The sequence below is a fragment of the Struthio camelus genome, chromosome W (genome assembly GCF_040807025.1).
Source record: "Struthio camelus isolate bStrCam1 chromosome W, bStrCam1.hap1, whole genome shotgun sequence".
Lineage (NCBI taxonomy): Eukaryota > Metazoa > Chordata > Aves > Struthioniformes > Struthionidae > Struthio > Struthio camelus.
In genome coordinates, this window is record NC_090981.1 from 40,737,938 (window position 1) to 40,751,749 (window position 13,812).

Consider the following 13,812-nt stretch of genomic DNA (forward strand, 5'->3'; position numbering starts at 1 on the left):
CTTGATTGACTCTTCAGTTCGCTGCCTGTCTAATAGGGATAGGGTGAAAACAGGCAAGTGGGATACATGCTTAATTTTTGATGACAGGGAAGAAGTTGTCAATATGGAGTGTAGGTGGAGGCATAGGCAGGAGTAGAATGAAGCTGAGGAACAGTATGTTACAGGTGTTACTGTCCTTTGATTTAAACTTGATCTTTGTGCAAAATGAGAACAGGCCAGAAAGAAATATTGATGTGGTTGCTGAAGAGAAGCAGTTAATTAACTAAATAATATCTGGCAAATTAATTAGTATCTTTGGTTTATTTAATCCTAAGGTAGACTAACAATTCCTTTGTGTAAATTGTTTTGTTAAATTGCTACAGGTGACTATAGAACCATCAGAAGAGCCTTTATTTCCTGCTGATGAAATATATGGAATAGTTGGCGACCAGCTAAAAAGAAACTTTGATGTCAAAGAGGTTTGAATATAAATACGACACGCGCATGCACATACACGTGTGCGCTCAGTTTTCTTGCAGGGAATCACTGTTTATGTCATCATTGTTTGTATGCAGGAGTCTGATTCTGGGAATGTAATGAATATGTACATGTAAAATCTTCTAATATGTTTTGGATAGTACTGTCTAATAGAGCCATTACAATGGCAATGCGATGTTAAAAATGTGAGGTAATGCTTTCTGGTTGTACTTTTAAGAAGGATGAGCAAAGGCTAGATTTTGATAGTATTCCAGAAAAGCTGCCAGGAAACAGTGAGCTTTTGCATTGGCTAAACATTCTGTAGACTCGCAGTTATTTGATGTGAAGTGATACCGTAGTTTTCTTTTTCTACTAATTCTGTGAAGTGGAATATCAAATGTTTAAAGATTTGTGCAGGTATGAACCTACGAAACAATTCAGTGCTCTCCCAACCCCATAAGGAGACTATTGTTCTCTGCTACAGATTTAGTAGTAATTACGTGCCTCAATACCTTCAGAGACCATATCCTCCCCAATCCTCCACGCAGATCGTATCCAAAGCCTTTTTCCACTACCAGCTACGTAGTTATTTTAGAAAGAGTCTTAGTGTACCGCATTCCCGAGATACTTTATCAGAAGTTACTAGGATTCCCTTTGCCTTAAGGGGGAAAAATATGAACGCTTTCACTGAATCTCGCTTATGTTACAACCTGGAAAGTTTTAATAGCTTGGATTTATGTTCTTTTAAATTTGAAATATCACCTGGCAAATATCTTACTAGTTACAGATGTGTATTTATTTAAAATGCTTCTTTGCATCTCTGAGAAACTTCAGAACAGATCTTCATCTTTTTTGTATGTCAAAACCTTAAGCAAAGCTGAAAATATACTTACCTCTAACAGAGTGACTCATGCCTCATTATATGTTTGTCTTTATAAATTTGAGTCTATTGATTAATGGTTAACGTACCCAGAGTTACCAGTTTTTGTTGAAATGGGACAAATCAGAAGATATTTCATAGTGTATAATTTTAACAATTTAGTTACAATATTCTTAATCTTGAAATTCCATTTTTCATTAGCAGGTAGATAAACGACACTTTAAAAAGTAAATGGGCTTTGCCTGCCATCCAGGCTATGTTATATAGCAAACTGCTTGACATTCTCTAAATGGAAAGTGTTTATTTTCAGTTGGATGTTAGCATGTTCTTTCTAAACTGATTAGAAACTCTAAAGGATTAGGAGTCTCATTTTATTTTTCTGTTTTTCTCAAGGTCATTGCTAGAATTGTAGATGGAAGTAAATTTGATGAATTCAAAGCCTTGTATGGGGATACTTTAATCACAGGTATTTAAAAAATATATTTAAATGACTCTGTTTATGTTCCCGCTGGTTTTATCCCAGCTCAGTTGATGTTGTTTTGCTCACCCATTGACCTTTTTAATAATAATTTTTTCCTCGAAAGGATAACGGTTGTTATCAAGGGAAAGTATTATCTATATATTACAGTAAAATATGTATACCTGAAAATGTGTAAACTTACCTTTCTCCTTCAGGATTCGCGAGAATATTTGGTTATCCAGTAGGAATTATTGGAAACAATGGAGTTCTCTTCTCAGAGTCAGCAAAGAAGGTACCTAAGTAGGTTGTTATGCTGCTTTGCAGTCGTGAAATGAAAGTTCTTATGGGGAATTTGCTCTTGAAGTAGCTTTTAAAATGAGGGACTACTTTAAAATGCGAACATGAACTGGCTGAAAAGTCCTCAAGTAAACAAGAAATAGCTTGATAAACTGTAAAAATAATTGACGATTTTAGAAACAGTTCTGTAAATGTTTCTGATGTGAAATAGATAGGTAAACATAGTTGCAAAAAGAACAGTAGAATTGCAACAACAGTTTGAAATACTATATCCTGAAAATTACAGCTATTACGAGAAAGTCTATGCTGATTGCTTAAAAAAACTGTTAGAATATTTAACTTCTAAATTGAAGTGGTGCGATACATCACATTATTGTTTTTCCAATAACTGGAAAATTTCCAGCCTGGATTATAATAATAGTTCACTGGTTTACCACAGATTCAATTTTCATACTTTGCCTCGGCAGGTTCTGGGTTAGACTAATGTATGAAATATGCGTATATATTTGTCTCGTTCTCATAAAATCTATGAACTAAAATACCTGCTTTGTTAATTAAAGGGCATTTTTGATGGAATGTTGTAAGTGCATTACAATTAACTGTGCTTTCCAGTTTGAGCTCAGGGCTTGAGGAACTCTCTAGAGTTTCTGTATATGGCGGAGTGGTTACTTACCTTGTTTTGTGTTGTTTAGATACAAATTTCTGTATTTTTTTCCAAGAAACTATTACCAATAGATTTTTTTGTAATAGAAGTGACATATGCTTGTTTTCTTTTGGCTGGATCCTGAAATTAATGGTGAGGAAGTCAATATTGAAAATCTATATGGAAATAAGAGGCTGTTAGGAGGGATTTGGAGAAAGGAAGCAATTTTACCTGATTTATAGATTATTAAAATAATACACACAGTTGAGTTTCATGTACTGGAGAGTACTTTGAACTTTGGGCGCTGCAGTGACACAGTTTTCTAGGAGCATTTGTTTAACGCAGTTCCTTCCAAATTGGAAATAAGCCGTTATCCTTTTTGTACTTTAAGTATTTCTCTGATGACTGTTGTAATCTTAGTTTTTTCAGTGGTGGGGAAAAATAAAGGAACTTTCCTCTCTATGCTCACTTCTGCTGATGTATCAGTTCTGTAAGAGGAGATAGTCAAGTATCGCTTGTTAAATAAGTGGAGAGAGACCTTCGTCTATGATTTCATTTCTTTAAGGGTCATAATCTAAGAATGTCCCTTTTTTTACATTCCTTTTGCAGTTTTCGTAATGAGTTCAGAAACTATAAAAAGAACTTGTATGGCAGAAATACTGTGCAGTGTCTCTTTCTCATGATGATCACTGTATTTTTCAAGTGCTTTTCTGAAAAAGCTAGCTAAAGATTGTGCCTTATCATTGGTTTTGTTTTCTTTTCCTAAATTTTGGTTTTATATTATGAAGATTTTTATTTTTTACCAGTAGTGTAAAAACACTGGTTTTACTTTTACAATATAGGAAATGTGCATATTGTTTTTCATGTATAATGAGATGTAATAGAATACAGCAAAGAGAACATGGAATCTAAAATATCCTGGGTAATGACTGCATAACCCCATCTCACTTCTTTGCTGGTTTAGTAGATAATCTGGATTTTTGCACAGCTTCACTATTTTTAGCCATGCCCAACTGGCTAATGCAGCCTGAAGTTCAGTAGATTTGTGGGATGCCTTGTTTGTATCCTAAACCTTCATCAACTGTCCAGCCAAAACCTTAAAGCCTTGGAACGTTAAATTTAACTGGAACGTTAAAAAATTTTTAACATTGAAAACTTGGAAGAACTAGCAAGATTGAGACAGATAGCAATGGCCAGCTACACAGAGGCTGAGTAACTGCAGGTAGTTTTGCAAAAGATAACTTGGATCCACTTTACTGAAGTGCAAAGCAAAACTAACAAAAGCAGGAAGGTAGGAAAGCTTTTACAATTTCTGGAGAGTATTCCTGGGCCAGCTTCCCTTCTGAGATTTTGTCACAGTGCTCAGCCTGACCTTTCTTTCTAGAATATCAAACGCCGTCATCCGCAAGCTGCTGTTAGTGGCTTTCCCGCTACGCGAGGCTCATGTGCCTTGGCTTTTAATTAGCCCCAAGTTTAGTAGAAGCAGTTATCAAGTTACAGCTTAAAACTCTACTGATTTAGATTATTTCTAGCTGAAACAAGAGGCTTGGAATCTGTTGTTGTTATCTTTGCTGGAAAAATTGTCTTTTTCTATAAAATGGGGAGAGGGACGAGGGCTAAAAAAGACAGTATTTTATGTCCGTCCTGAGAAAAGGGGACAGAATGTTACAGTTGGAGGGGTGGAAGGCAAAGGCTGTATGTGGGTCTTTCCCAACTTCATTGAAGAACTTTCTTTTGTACAGGGAGCGGGGAGATTTTTTTTTTTTCCTCTGACTGGCTATGACACAGTCTTACAAAATTCCTTGTCAGATGCTGCGCTATGAAACTGTGTGTGGTTTAAATGTATGTTGGCTAAGTCGAAACAGTTGAGCTTTCCACTGTCAGCAGAAATACTATTCAGGGATATTGTTTTTGCTTTACCCTTGAACTTGCACACTCTTGGCATCTTCTTGCTTCTAGAGTGAATGAATGTTTTGCCAGCACTTTATGATGCAAATACTGCCGTAGACTTCAGGAGAAGCAGGCTGTCACAGACTTCAGAGAGTGCTAGTAGTGATAGCTTTACTGATACCACGTTTAATAGCTTTTTTTTTTTTTTCCCAGGGCACACACTTTATCCAGTTGTGTTGTCAAAGAAATATTCCCCTTGTGTTTTTGCAAAATATTACAGGTAAGTAAGCTCAGTGTTGCGAAGTTTCACTGCGTTGTAGGTTGTGCTGTTAGCAGTTGCGGCTATAACATGTAGACAGCATCTTTGTGCTTTGTTCTGTCTACAGGTCTGTCTCTGACCTGTCTGGAAACAGCCTGTTTGCAGCTATCTATGATTTGTTCTGTTTTCTCGTTTTTGGCACGTGCTCTACTGATGGCATCAAGTTACTGAGCCTTTTCTTTTTTCATCTCGTGACTCATTAGGTTTCATGGTTGGTAGGGAATATGAAGCTGGAGGCATAGCAAAAGATGGTGCCAAGATGGTAACTGCTGTAGCATGTGCCAATGTACCTAAAATAACAGTAATTATTGGTGGATCCTATGGTGCTGGAAACTATGGGATGTGTGGAAGAGCATATAGGTAAGTGTTACTTACAACTACGATAGGACTGTCACACAACTTCTGAAATACCATTCTGAAAATTATTTTAACTTTTGTGGTTGTCCTCTTTGGGAAACAAACAGTTCTCAGTGAATACTGTCAAAAGTAAATAACAACAATAGAAACCTTTAGAGATTGCTAGGCTCGTAGTTAATTAGATGACAGAGGAGATCTCCTGATGTGTAAATGTTAAGCTTTTCTCCCATTATATTTCTTGGGGGAAAAATTGTACAGTCCTAAACAATCAATAGCGCATGGACTCAGTCCTGGACTCTGTGTTTGTGTGAAGATTACTTTCTTGTATGAAAAAAAAAATCCTCATTCATTTTAATGGGTTTGGTTTTATGAGTAATGTTTGTGGAAAACCCCTAGAGATTTCCTTTTTTGACCCTTTGGATATGACTCACATTAGTGTTTTTGATTTTTCAAGACCACTGATGCTATTAAAGTTGTTGCTGATTTTTTTTAAGAAAAGAATTCTTGGGGATATGTAAGATGAAGGGGAGTCAGAAAGAGGGAAATAAATGTTTAAGATGCCTGATTATGTGGGAAAAAAGTAGGATTTTTGTGTTTTCAAACATAATGTTGCAAGCATTAGAGTACATTAATTTGCATTCATTAAAAGTCAATAAAATGCAAGGTTGTCATTAATAAAAATGCAGTTTTAGCTGAGTTGAGGATAAGTTTTTTACCAGGAAATTAGACAATGTTTTATTTTAATGTTTTATATGTATTTTTCAGTCCAAGATTTCTTTATATGTGGCCAAATGCTCGCATATCTGTGATGGGAGGGGAACAAGCTGCAACTGTTTTAGCTACAATAGCTAAGGACCAAAAAACAAGGGAAGGAAAACAGGTATATCTTTCTTCTTTCGTTTGCAGTACTGTCAATATCATTTACTCTTTCACTGGAGTTGTTCACCTTAGGAGCCAGGAGAAAATGTTACAGAGTGAGACACCAGTGAGCTAAGGTTCTCCTAATGTTGCGTAATGCCTTGATAAACATGAAACGTTCATAAAACGTTACTATATACATCTGAATGTAAAGATCATTCATGACATGCTTTGTCTTTGCTTTAAAAGAGAAATATTTTTCCTATCTTCATCTTTTCGTACTTTGTGCATCAGAGCCTTAGTCCTGTCCCAGATGAGCAGCCGGGGATCCCCCCGCCATGTGGGAGTATGAGGAGGAATATGTGAGAACAGTGTATTTCCAATTACTTTTGAGTTAGGCAGCTTTATGGACAGCTGAATTTCAAATTGTTCAGTGACTGAGGATTATGAAGCTTGTAATACCAGAAGCCTGTAGAGGCTTGGAAAATATTTCGACTTGCTTCACGATTTTTAATTTAAAACGCTGATATATTGTTTAATAACGTTTTCCAGTTTCTCTGTACACTAATTTCTGCTGAACTTTTATATGGTTTATGTTTATATTGGTGCCTTGGTCACATAAGAAGTGATTTTAGTGTGATATATTTGATTAATTTATCATGAGTAGTGATCAGCATTATGAAGCAGTATAGATGTATCATCTCTACAGTTCTTTATTCCACTCTGCTTGGCCTTTCTGTGGATAGAATATAGTCACCCTTATCTCTGTCTCATTTTCTCAAATCTCTAGGTTTGACAGGATGATGCAAGTAGTTTGAGGAAGAATAATTGTAGTTAATGTCAGTAACATGTGTTAGAGGCTTAGAAGTTTTCTGAATTACAGTGCATTACAGTGAGTTACGCTTTGGACCCTGAAAGAACCCAGCATGAGAGCGACACAGACATGGTTTATTAAAACACCTTGCCAAAGGCGGGTCAGAACAGTGTTTAATGAGTAAAGTAGTTTCAGTAGTTTTTCAAAGGCTAATCCCCAATCATTCTTATACTTAGTTAAGTCTATTAATAAAAGCTCATCTTATTATCAGCAAATATATTAGATGAACAAATATGGCTTTTTTTTTCCTATATATTTTTACTCTTTTTCCCCCCTCCGCCCCTAGTTTTGAAAAGTGGTATTTTAATTCCACCATCAAATATGCCAATTTAAGAGTTGTAGGTAAAAAAGTTTTAAAAAAAACTGTGGGGAGAGGTTTAGGCAGTTTCCTCTTGTTTGATGCTGTATATAAAGCTCTGTTTTCGTTATGGAAGAAAGTATTAAAGAATTCCTTATCTTGTCTATGTTTGTTTATTCACATGTTTTATTACAGTTATCTGAAGCAGATGAAGCAGCTTTGAAGGAGCCGATCATTAGGAGGTTTGAGGAAGAAGGAAACCCTTATTATTCCAGTGCAAGGTATCATGTAAATGACTTCTCCAAAACTTGATTGTAATCACAGGGCATAACAGTAACATCTAGATCTTGGTGTTGAACAGCAGAACAAAGCAATCTGCAACAAAGGCTTTGTCTGAAGTGCAGGAGTATGTCACAAAAAACTCAAGTCAGTGCTTGTCTACCTTGACTCTGAAACTTTGTAGTGCATACTATTTCAGAATGCATGCATTTGCAGAAATGAGCGTGCTGGTTCTGTAAGTAATGATACAATGGGGGGATGTTCTCTGCCGATTCTAACTAGTCTTCTGAAGCATGAAATTTATATTCTGTGTATTTTATGCTGGCTAGATTTTATATCATTCTCACCACTGCAGTATCTGAGCACTTTCTAAAGTCCACTGAGCAGTGTGGTGAATGTCTATTGTATTTGTTCTCTCATCTCCAAAGGGACAAGCATATGTAGTGCAGTGTTCCTTTTTGGATGGAGTTTTTAATCTTTGCTTCTTTTTAACATGCACGTTTAAGTGTAATTAGGAGAAGCAAGGTGAAAGGTACAGGCCTTGCACTTAAGTAAAAAAAGATGAGATTTGTGGTGGTCCTTATTTCCTGGGGAGTTTATTCCATTGTTCTTGGGCAGCCTGTGCTCCCCCCTCACTGATACAGTTGTGTCTCTAATACAGAATAATTTGGTTACCAACAAATATCTTCATCTCAGAGCTTCAGCAGCTATATCTATCGGAGGTGAGGGCTAATTCAGGATTTGCTGGGAAACCAGTATCAAGAGCAGTGCATAGCTTAACACTGAGATTGGCCGATTGATTTTCATCACTGTGCATTCTAGCTTGAGTCTTAAACACTGAATACTTCTAAGTGTAAGTAAATAAGCAAAGTATATTACACTGTCATAGTGCAGACAAAGGTATGAATATCTGAGTATATAGTATGAGCTTCATGTCAGCAGTGAGTCCAAGAGCTACTTCATGGATTGAGCTGGTCAATTGTGACTGTATACTTTCAACTAAGGGAGACTGATGTGTCTGTAAACTGGCCAAAACATATTCTCCTGCCCCTTAACATCATTCCAGTCTCACCAAGGTGCAGCTTCCAGTAAACAAGGAGATTTTTGTTCCAAAATTGATGCTGTCATATGTGATGACAGGGAGAACTTTGTGATCTGCTTGTTGTTTAACTTGCATATTGACTGCATGTGTGTTAGGGATAATTTATTTTAGTGAGATTCTGCAAATGGAAGAGGCCGGCGGCGAAGGAGCAGTTTCAGGAAGACCTCAAGTCATTTTGACTTGTTTTTTCTGCCACTAATTTCTGCTGACACAGGAGTATCTCAGGCTCACCAGTCTGCTATATGGACTCCCTGAAAGATGAGAAGGATTATCAACAAAAAATCATCTGTCGATGACGTTTTCTGATCTGAATCCACATAATACTGGGCCTTAGGATGTTGATTTGGTTGAATGATTTGTAGATGATCTTTGACTAGCTTCTCTGGACTGCTTTGTCCTGAGACATGGTGCTCAACAGTGGATGGCAAAACTGGTGACCCCAGAACGTGTTTTTTGGACTGTTGCATATCTGTGAATGAATGATTGGCTGCTCTGGCAAAGAGTGGCATTAGGTTTTTGATTCTTTCTCAGACTAGCGAGGGCATTGGTTATATTTGCAAGGCTCGGGTCATGATCTTCTTGGTAGGTGGCAGTACTGGACTACAGGAATTCAGCTAGGGCATTAGCTGTGTATTCATGTTTTAGCTGCATAGTCATGTTTTTTGAGATGTTTTCCTAAACTACCATGACAGTTCTTGGCAGCATTTGGTGCTCATTTTTATAGAATATTGGTAAATCACCAGGGACTAGTTAGGTTGATGGAGGAAGATGACATCCTGGAGTGTTACTTGTGGAAGCTGACTTGGATGCTCTCCTGGTCTGTGATTGTTCCTCTACATTGGTTTCATGCTGTCTATACTAATCTCTTTCTCCCTTTTTTTCTTCAGGTAGTATCCAAAAACTAAGTAGGCTCTCAGCATGTTAGTGGTTTAGGCTAGCCTATAGTAATGGGGTTTTACTGGGCCTGCAATTTTTCATTTTGCAGAGTCTGCTGTATATATGTTTCTGTGTAGCTGAATTAGAATTGCTGATGATTTGGTTACCTGCCAGCTAGGAAGTCTGGAAACATAATCTGAGTAAAAAGTGGTTGTAGTAGGATAAATTTTGATGCAGACATCATGGACAGAAATTGGCTGAACAGGTGGGAGCAAAGATATTCTGTAAATGTCCTAGAAAAGCCAAGAGGAGGAGCAGTTTGGGAGCTTTTTTTATCTGACTTGATATATGTTTAAACTTCACGTAGGTCAAATCTGCTGTATCAACAGCAGCGTAGCAACAGCGAGCTCCTTTGTGAATTGTTTGGTCTATTGTAGTCTGAAAAAGATATAAAATTTATGGTAGTTTTGACTCTCTTTTCTCTTGGAATAGAGGAATGAATTTAGCTGGAATGATCTTACCTCAGGGATACACATTCATTTTAATGTTTGATCAAATCTGTGCCTTCATCAAAGGAAAGCTCGTGCTCTTTTGCCCTGTCTGCTGCAGTGATGGACTAAGTATCCTCCACAGGATATGTGGCACAGGGTTTGCAGTGTCATCTAGGCAGATTTCAGTGATGCAGTCTTACAGCAGGTGGGGCCATGGATTCAGTGAGGGCTTTTTATTTTAACAGTCTTGGTCTCTGGCGCGGGCCTACAAGGCAGCGTTGTAGAGCATCATCGCAGACATCCTCAACTTCTTGAGGCTGTATTTGTACGTACAACCCACACCAGTACTGAATTAGTTTATTGGGGTTTTTACACATAATCCATGAGGATACTCTTATGAAATCCTAACTTGTTATTGACATGGACTTTTCGGTGGCATCTTGGTTTTGATTTTTTTTTTTTAATCTTTTTAACCAATTTAAGTTCCATAAGATTTCCCTCAAACTGGGAGATACCTTCAGGCAGTGTCAGCTGTTAAAAACTGTTGTGCATTCTCTGTTTGTACCCCTTAAGGATCACAGCTAGCTAGCATCATTGTTATGAAAACTCATGCTTACCCCTCAGGCAAGAAGGACAAGTGAAAATATGTACTGTCATCTTTTGTAACTAGATTCTAAGGGGAAACATTTCTGCTGAAATAATAACATAAAAAAAGTAGTCAGACTGTCTGTATTTGAACTGAATCCCCACTTTGAATGAGAAAATGAATGCCTTGATGGTTTTATATTTACTCTTTTTGACATATTCCCTGGAAACACAGTCATGGTCTCTTTGTACTCAGGACTGAAAATAATTTGATTTATTTAACATTCAATATGTGTATATTAGTAATATTAAAAACTCATCCTCTCCCAGAAACCAACAGGCCATTGTCAGTATTTAGAATAGTAAGTTACTAATCTATAATAAAACAGTTTTACGTATAAGCTTAAGGCTATGATTTAAAAAAAAAACTGTCTAAATTTTTTATAACATCCAGTGATTTCAGGTGTGAGACGAGTATTTAATACCAGCTTTGTGCTCTCTACTGACCATTGTTTTCCAGTGTGTATTTCCAGAATATCTGGCCATTTTGTAAAGTCAGGTTGCAAATACAGTAGGCACCTCAGTAAATAACCTAAGTTTGCTAGGGCTTACAAAATGTTCCTAGGGTTAGGTGTCCTGTCCTTCATTAAAGAAGCAGGGTTATTACGTACTTCTCACTTTGCCTGTCGTTTGGAAGATGAACATGGTGTGGCCAGATGAGCCAGCTAACTGAGAACTAGCTTGGCGGTGGGGACCACGTGGTTGAGTTCGTGTGGTGCTGCATGCAGGCTAGTAAGCCTAGCTGATATGTAAAGTCAGACGTCAGAGCTGAACTCGTTCTGAGGTTCATCTGACTAAAAGCGATAAAAGCGCAATGGCCCCTTGTCACTGAGCAACGCGTGTGTCGCAGCGGCGTGTGACTGGCTCAGATTGAGAGTCCGGGTTGTTTGTTCTCTGTCGTCCACGTAGGTGCAATCTGCATTATCTTAATTGTTCCTAATTGCTCTCTGCTCTCTTGTAGAGAGAACTGGGCATATTGGTAGGAATTCTTATCTCCTCTGCCCTGATTTCACACCTTCCTCTCATGCGTGTGCCTTGTTCCTCCATTTATTGCTAGTTCCTAAACAAGATCTCAGACCAAAAGCTCTGAAGTTTTCGTTACTGTGGAGCAGCTGTCAAACTGGAAACAATCCCCAATAACATGAAGGACCGCTATGGTCTTGGCAGGAGGGATTCAAGCACCTTGTGCCTTGGAGCCAGCCAAGCCGTTTGTCAACCAAAATCAGCAATTGCTTACTGGCCAGCACTCACTGTTAACTCGGGGAGGAAAAAGTAACCTGCTGCCTTTGCTCTCAAAGATGCTTCCTTTCTGGTCCCAAGTATGGCAATAACAGTTGACTGTCTACTAAATGTCAGGGTACGGTACTGAAACTGAATTCTGACAGGCTTAGTTCTTTGGGCGCTATCTAGATCCCTCCCCAGAAAGAGCAACAACAAAACTCTGACGAGCAGCTTTGCATTACTGAGAGAAGAGAGTGGTAAGCAGGGGTGAAGCCTGCTTTCTTTATTGCCGCTCAAGTACAGGCAGTTTGGAAGCTCCCTCACGCTGCCCCCTTGGCAAGGGACGGGGCCTTACTCAGTGCGCCGCACCGCTCGTGGCCATTGAGATTGATGTGACCCTTCCAGTTGACTTCATTAGGCTTTGGATCAAGGTTTGAGCAGTAATGATGAAAGGGAACGAAAACGCCTTAATGACCTTAAAATAAAAGCAAACTTCCTTATTTACTCTGCATGTATAATTTTGCTTGTAAATTATAACTTGTTACGTGTACAGGATGTCAATACTGTTCCCCATAGTTGTATTTTCTAATCGAACTTTAGTCAATTATCTGATTAGAACCTTTCCCACTGAGCATTCTTAATTAACGGGAGTCATTAGGCAGCACCCTTCTTAATGAGCTATATTAATCTGCTTACAGGTTTCCAACAGGAGTTTAGTCAGTTTACATCATAACAAATTACACGAGCATTTAACTTTTGAGGGCTGTTCATTTCTTTTACTCACGGCGTCTCTGTTATGAATGTTTTATGAGTGCAGATGTGATTCATGTTCTAGCAATGGGGTTTTAATAGATAGTTTAATTATTAATGTTACATCCCAGTAGAGAAAGTAGTTTTCTTTAAACAAAGAGAAGCAGAATCCGGGGCTGACTATATGAAAGCAGCTTCTCTGATATGCAGTGTCAAATCTTTATGGTTGTCAGTAAAAGTTAGTGTGTTGTTACAAAAACAAGTTTGCCATAAAAATGTGCTTCATGTTTGGAAAAGTGTTTATTGTCGTGGTAGTCACGACAAATCTGCAGTTTGGAAAGCGTCACAGTAAGTTGGTGATTCTCTTTTAATTCAGTTTATCCCTGCGCTCCCCAAACCCCCAGCAGATATATTAAGCACTTCCACGAAGTGTGAGGTACGCCATTCAGTTTCAATGATTTTCATAAACAGAAAAGTTCATTGCAAGTACTGCAGATCAAACAAGCCTGTAACAGTCAAAAAGATTAAATGTGCTTTCAAATAGAAATCACTCTATTTGTGATTATTCTTAGAGTCAAATGTTTTTACAGTCCTAAAAAGACAAAGGGTTGGTGATTGGGGGGGAAAAAACCCCCCAAACCTATTGACCCGATTCCGGGGAAAAGTCTTGGTTAATAAAAACAAGTTAAATTTGGTCCTTTGGCTATTTTGAACTGGCAGACTCCTGTCAGCCAGGTCAGCGTGTGCCGCAGCTACTCTGGTGTAAAATTTCTTAATCAAGCTTTTATTTTCAGTCTCAACTAGAGCAGCTTTGCCCAATTAACAGCAGTGTCTTCCCTACTCCAAACCCTTTTGTCCTTTTGTACTTTAAGTTGCTGTGCTTTTCTGCTCCTCTTAGGGTGATCCTCCTGTTAGGTCTCCTCTGTATGGGAAGCTGCTCCATGATAATACGTATCTGCAGTAGAACCTTCTTTCTGAGATGAATGTGTTTTTCCCCTCTGATATGATGAGTGTTACTTTAACAGCAAATGGCAAAATAAAGCAAAGATGGAAACTGGTTACACGTCTCCCCTGGTGACTTGAGCTTATCAGCATGTATTATGCAGAGTTTTCAGG

The 13,812-nt window shown here is 38.0% G+C and overlaps 1 protein-coding gene across 3 annotated transcripts in view; it reads left to right on the forward strand.

Moving 5' to 3' along the window:
- LOC104152980 (methylcrotonyl-CoA carboxylase subunit 2) overlaps positions 1–13,812 on the forward strand; it is a 38,938-nt gene that overhangs the window by 23,600 nt on the left and 1,526 nt on the right. For all 3 annotated transcript variants that reach the window (XM_068925444.1, XM_068925445.1, XM_068925446.1), the window contains exons 10-16: positions 363–458; positions 1,730–1,802; positions 2,012–2,088; positions 4,840–4,906; positions 5,149–5,305; positions 6,068–6,182; positions 7,528–7,613. In XM_068925444.1, coding sequence (XP_068781545.1) covers positions 363–458; positions 1,730–1,802; positions 2,012–2,088; positions 4,840–4,906; positions 5,149–5,305; positions 6,068–6,182; positions 7,528–7,613 — 671 coding nt within the window. The remainder of the gene's footprint in view (positions 1–362; positions 459–1,729; positions 1,803–2,011; positions 2,089–4,839; positions 4,907–5,148; positions 5,306–6,067; positions 6,183–7,527; positions 7,614–13,812) is intronic.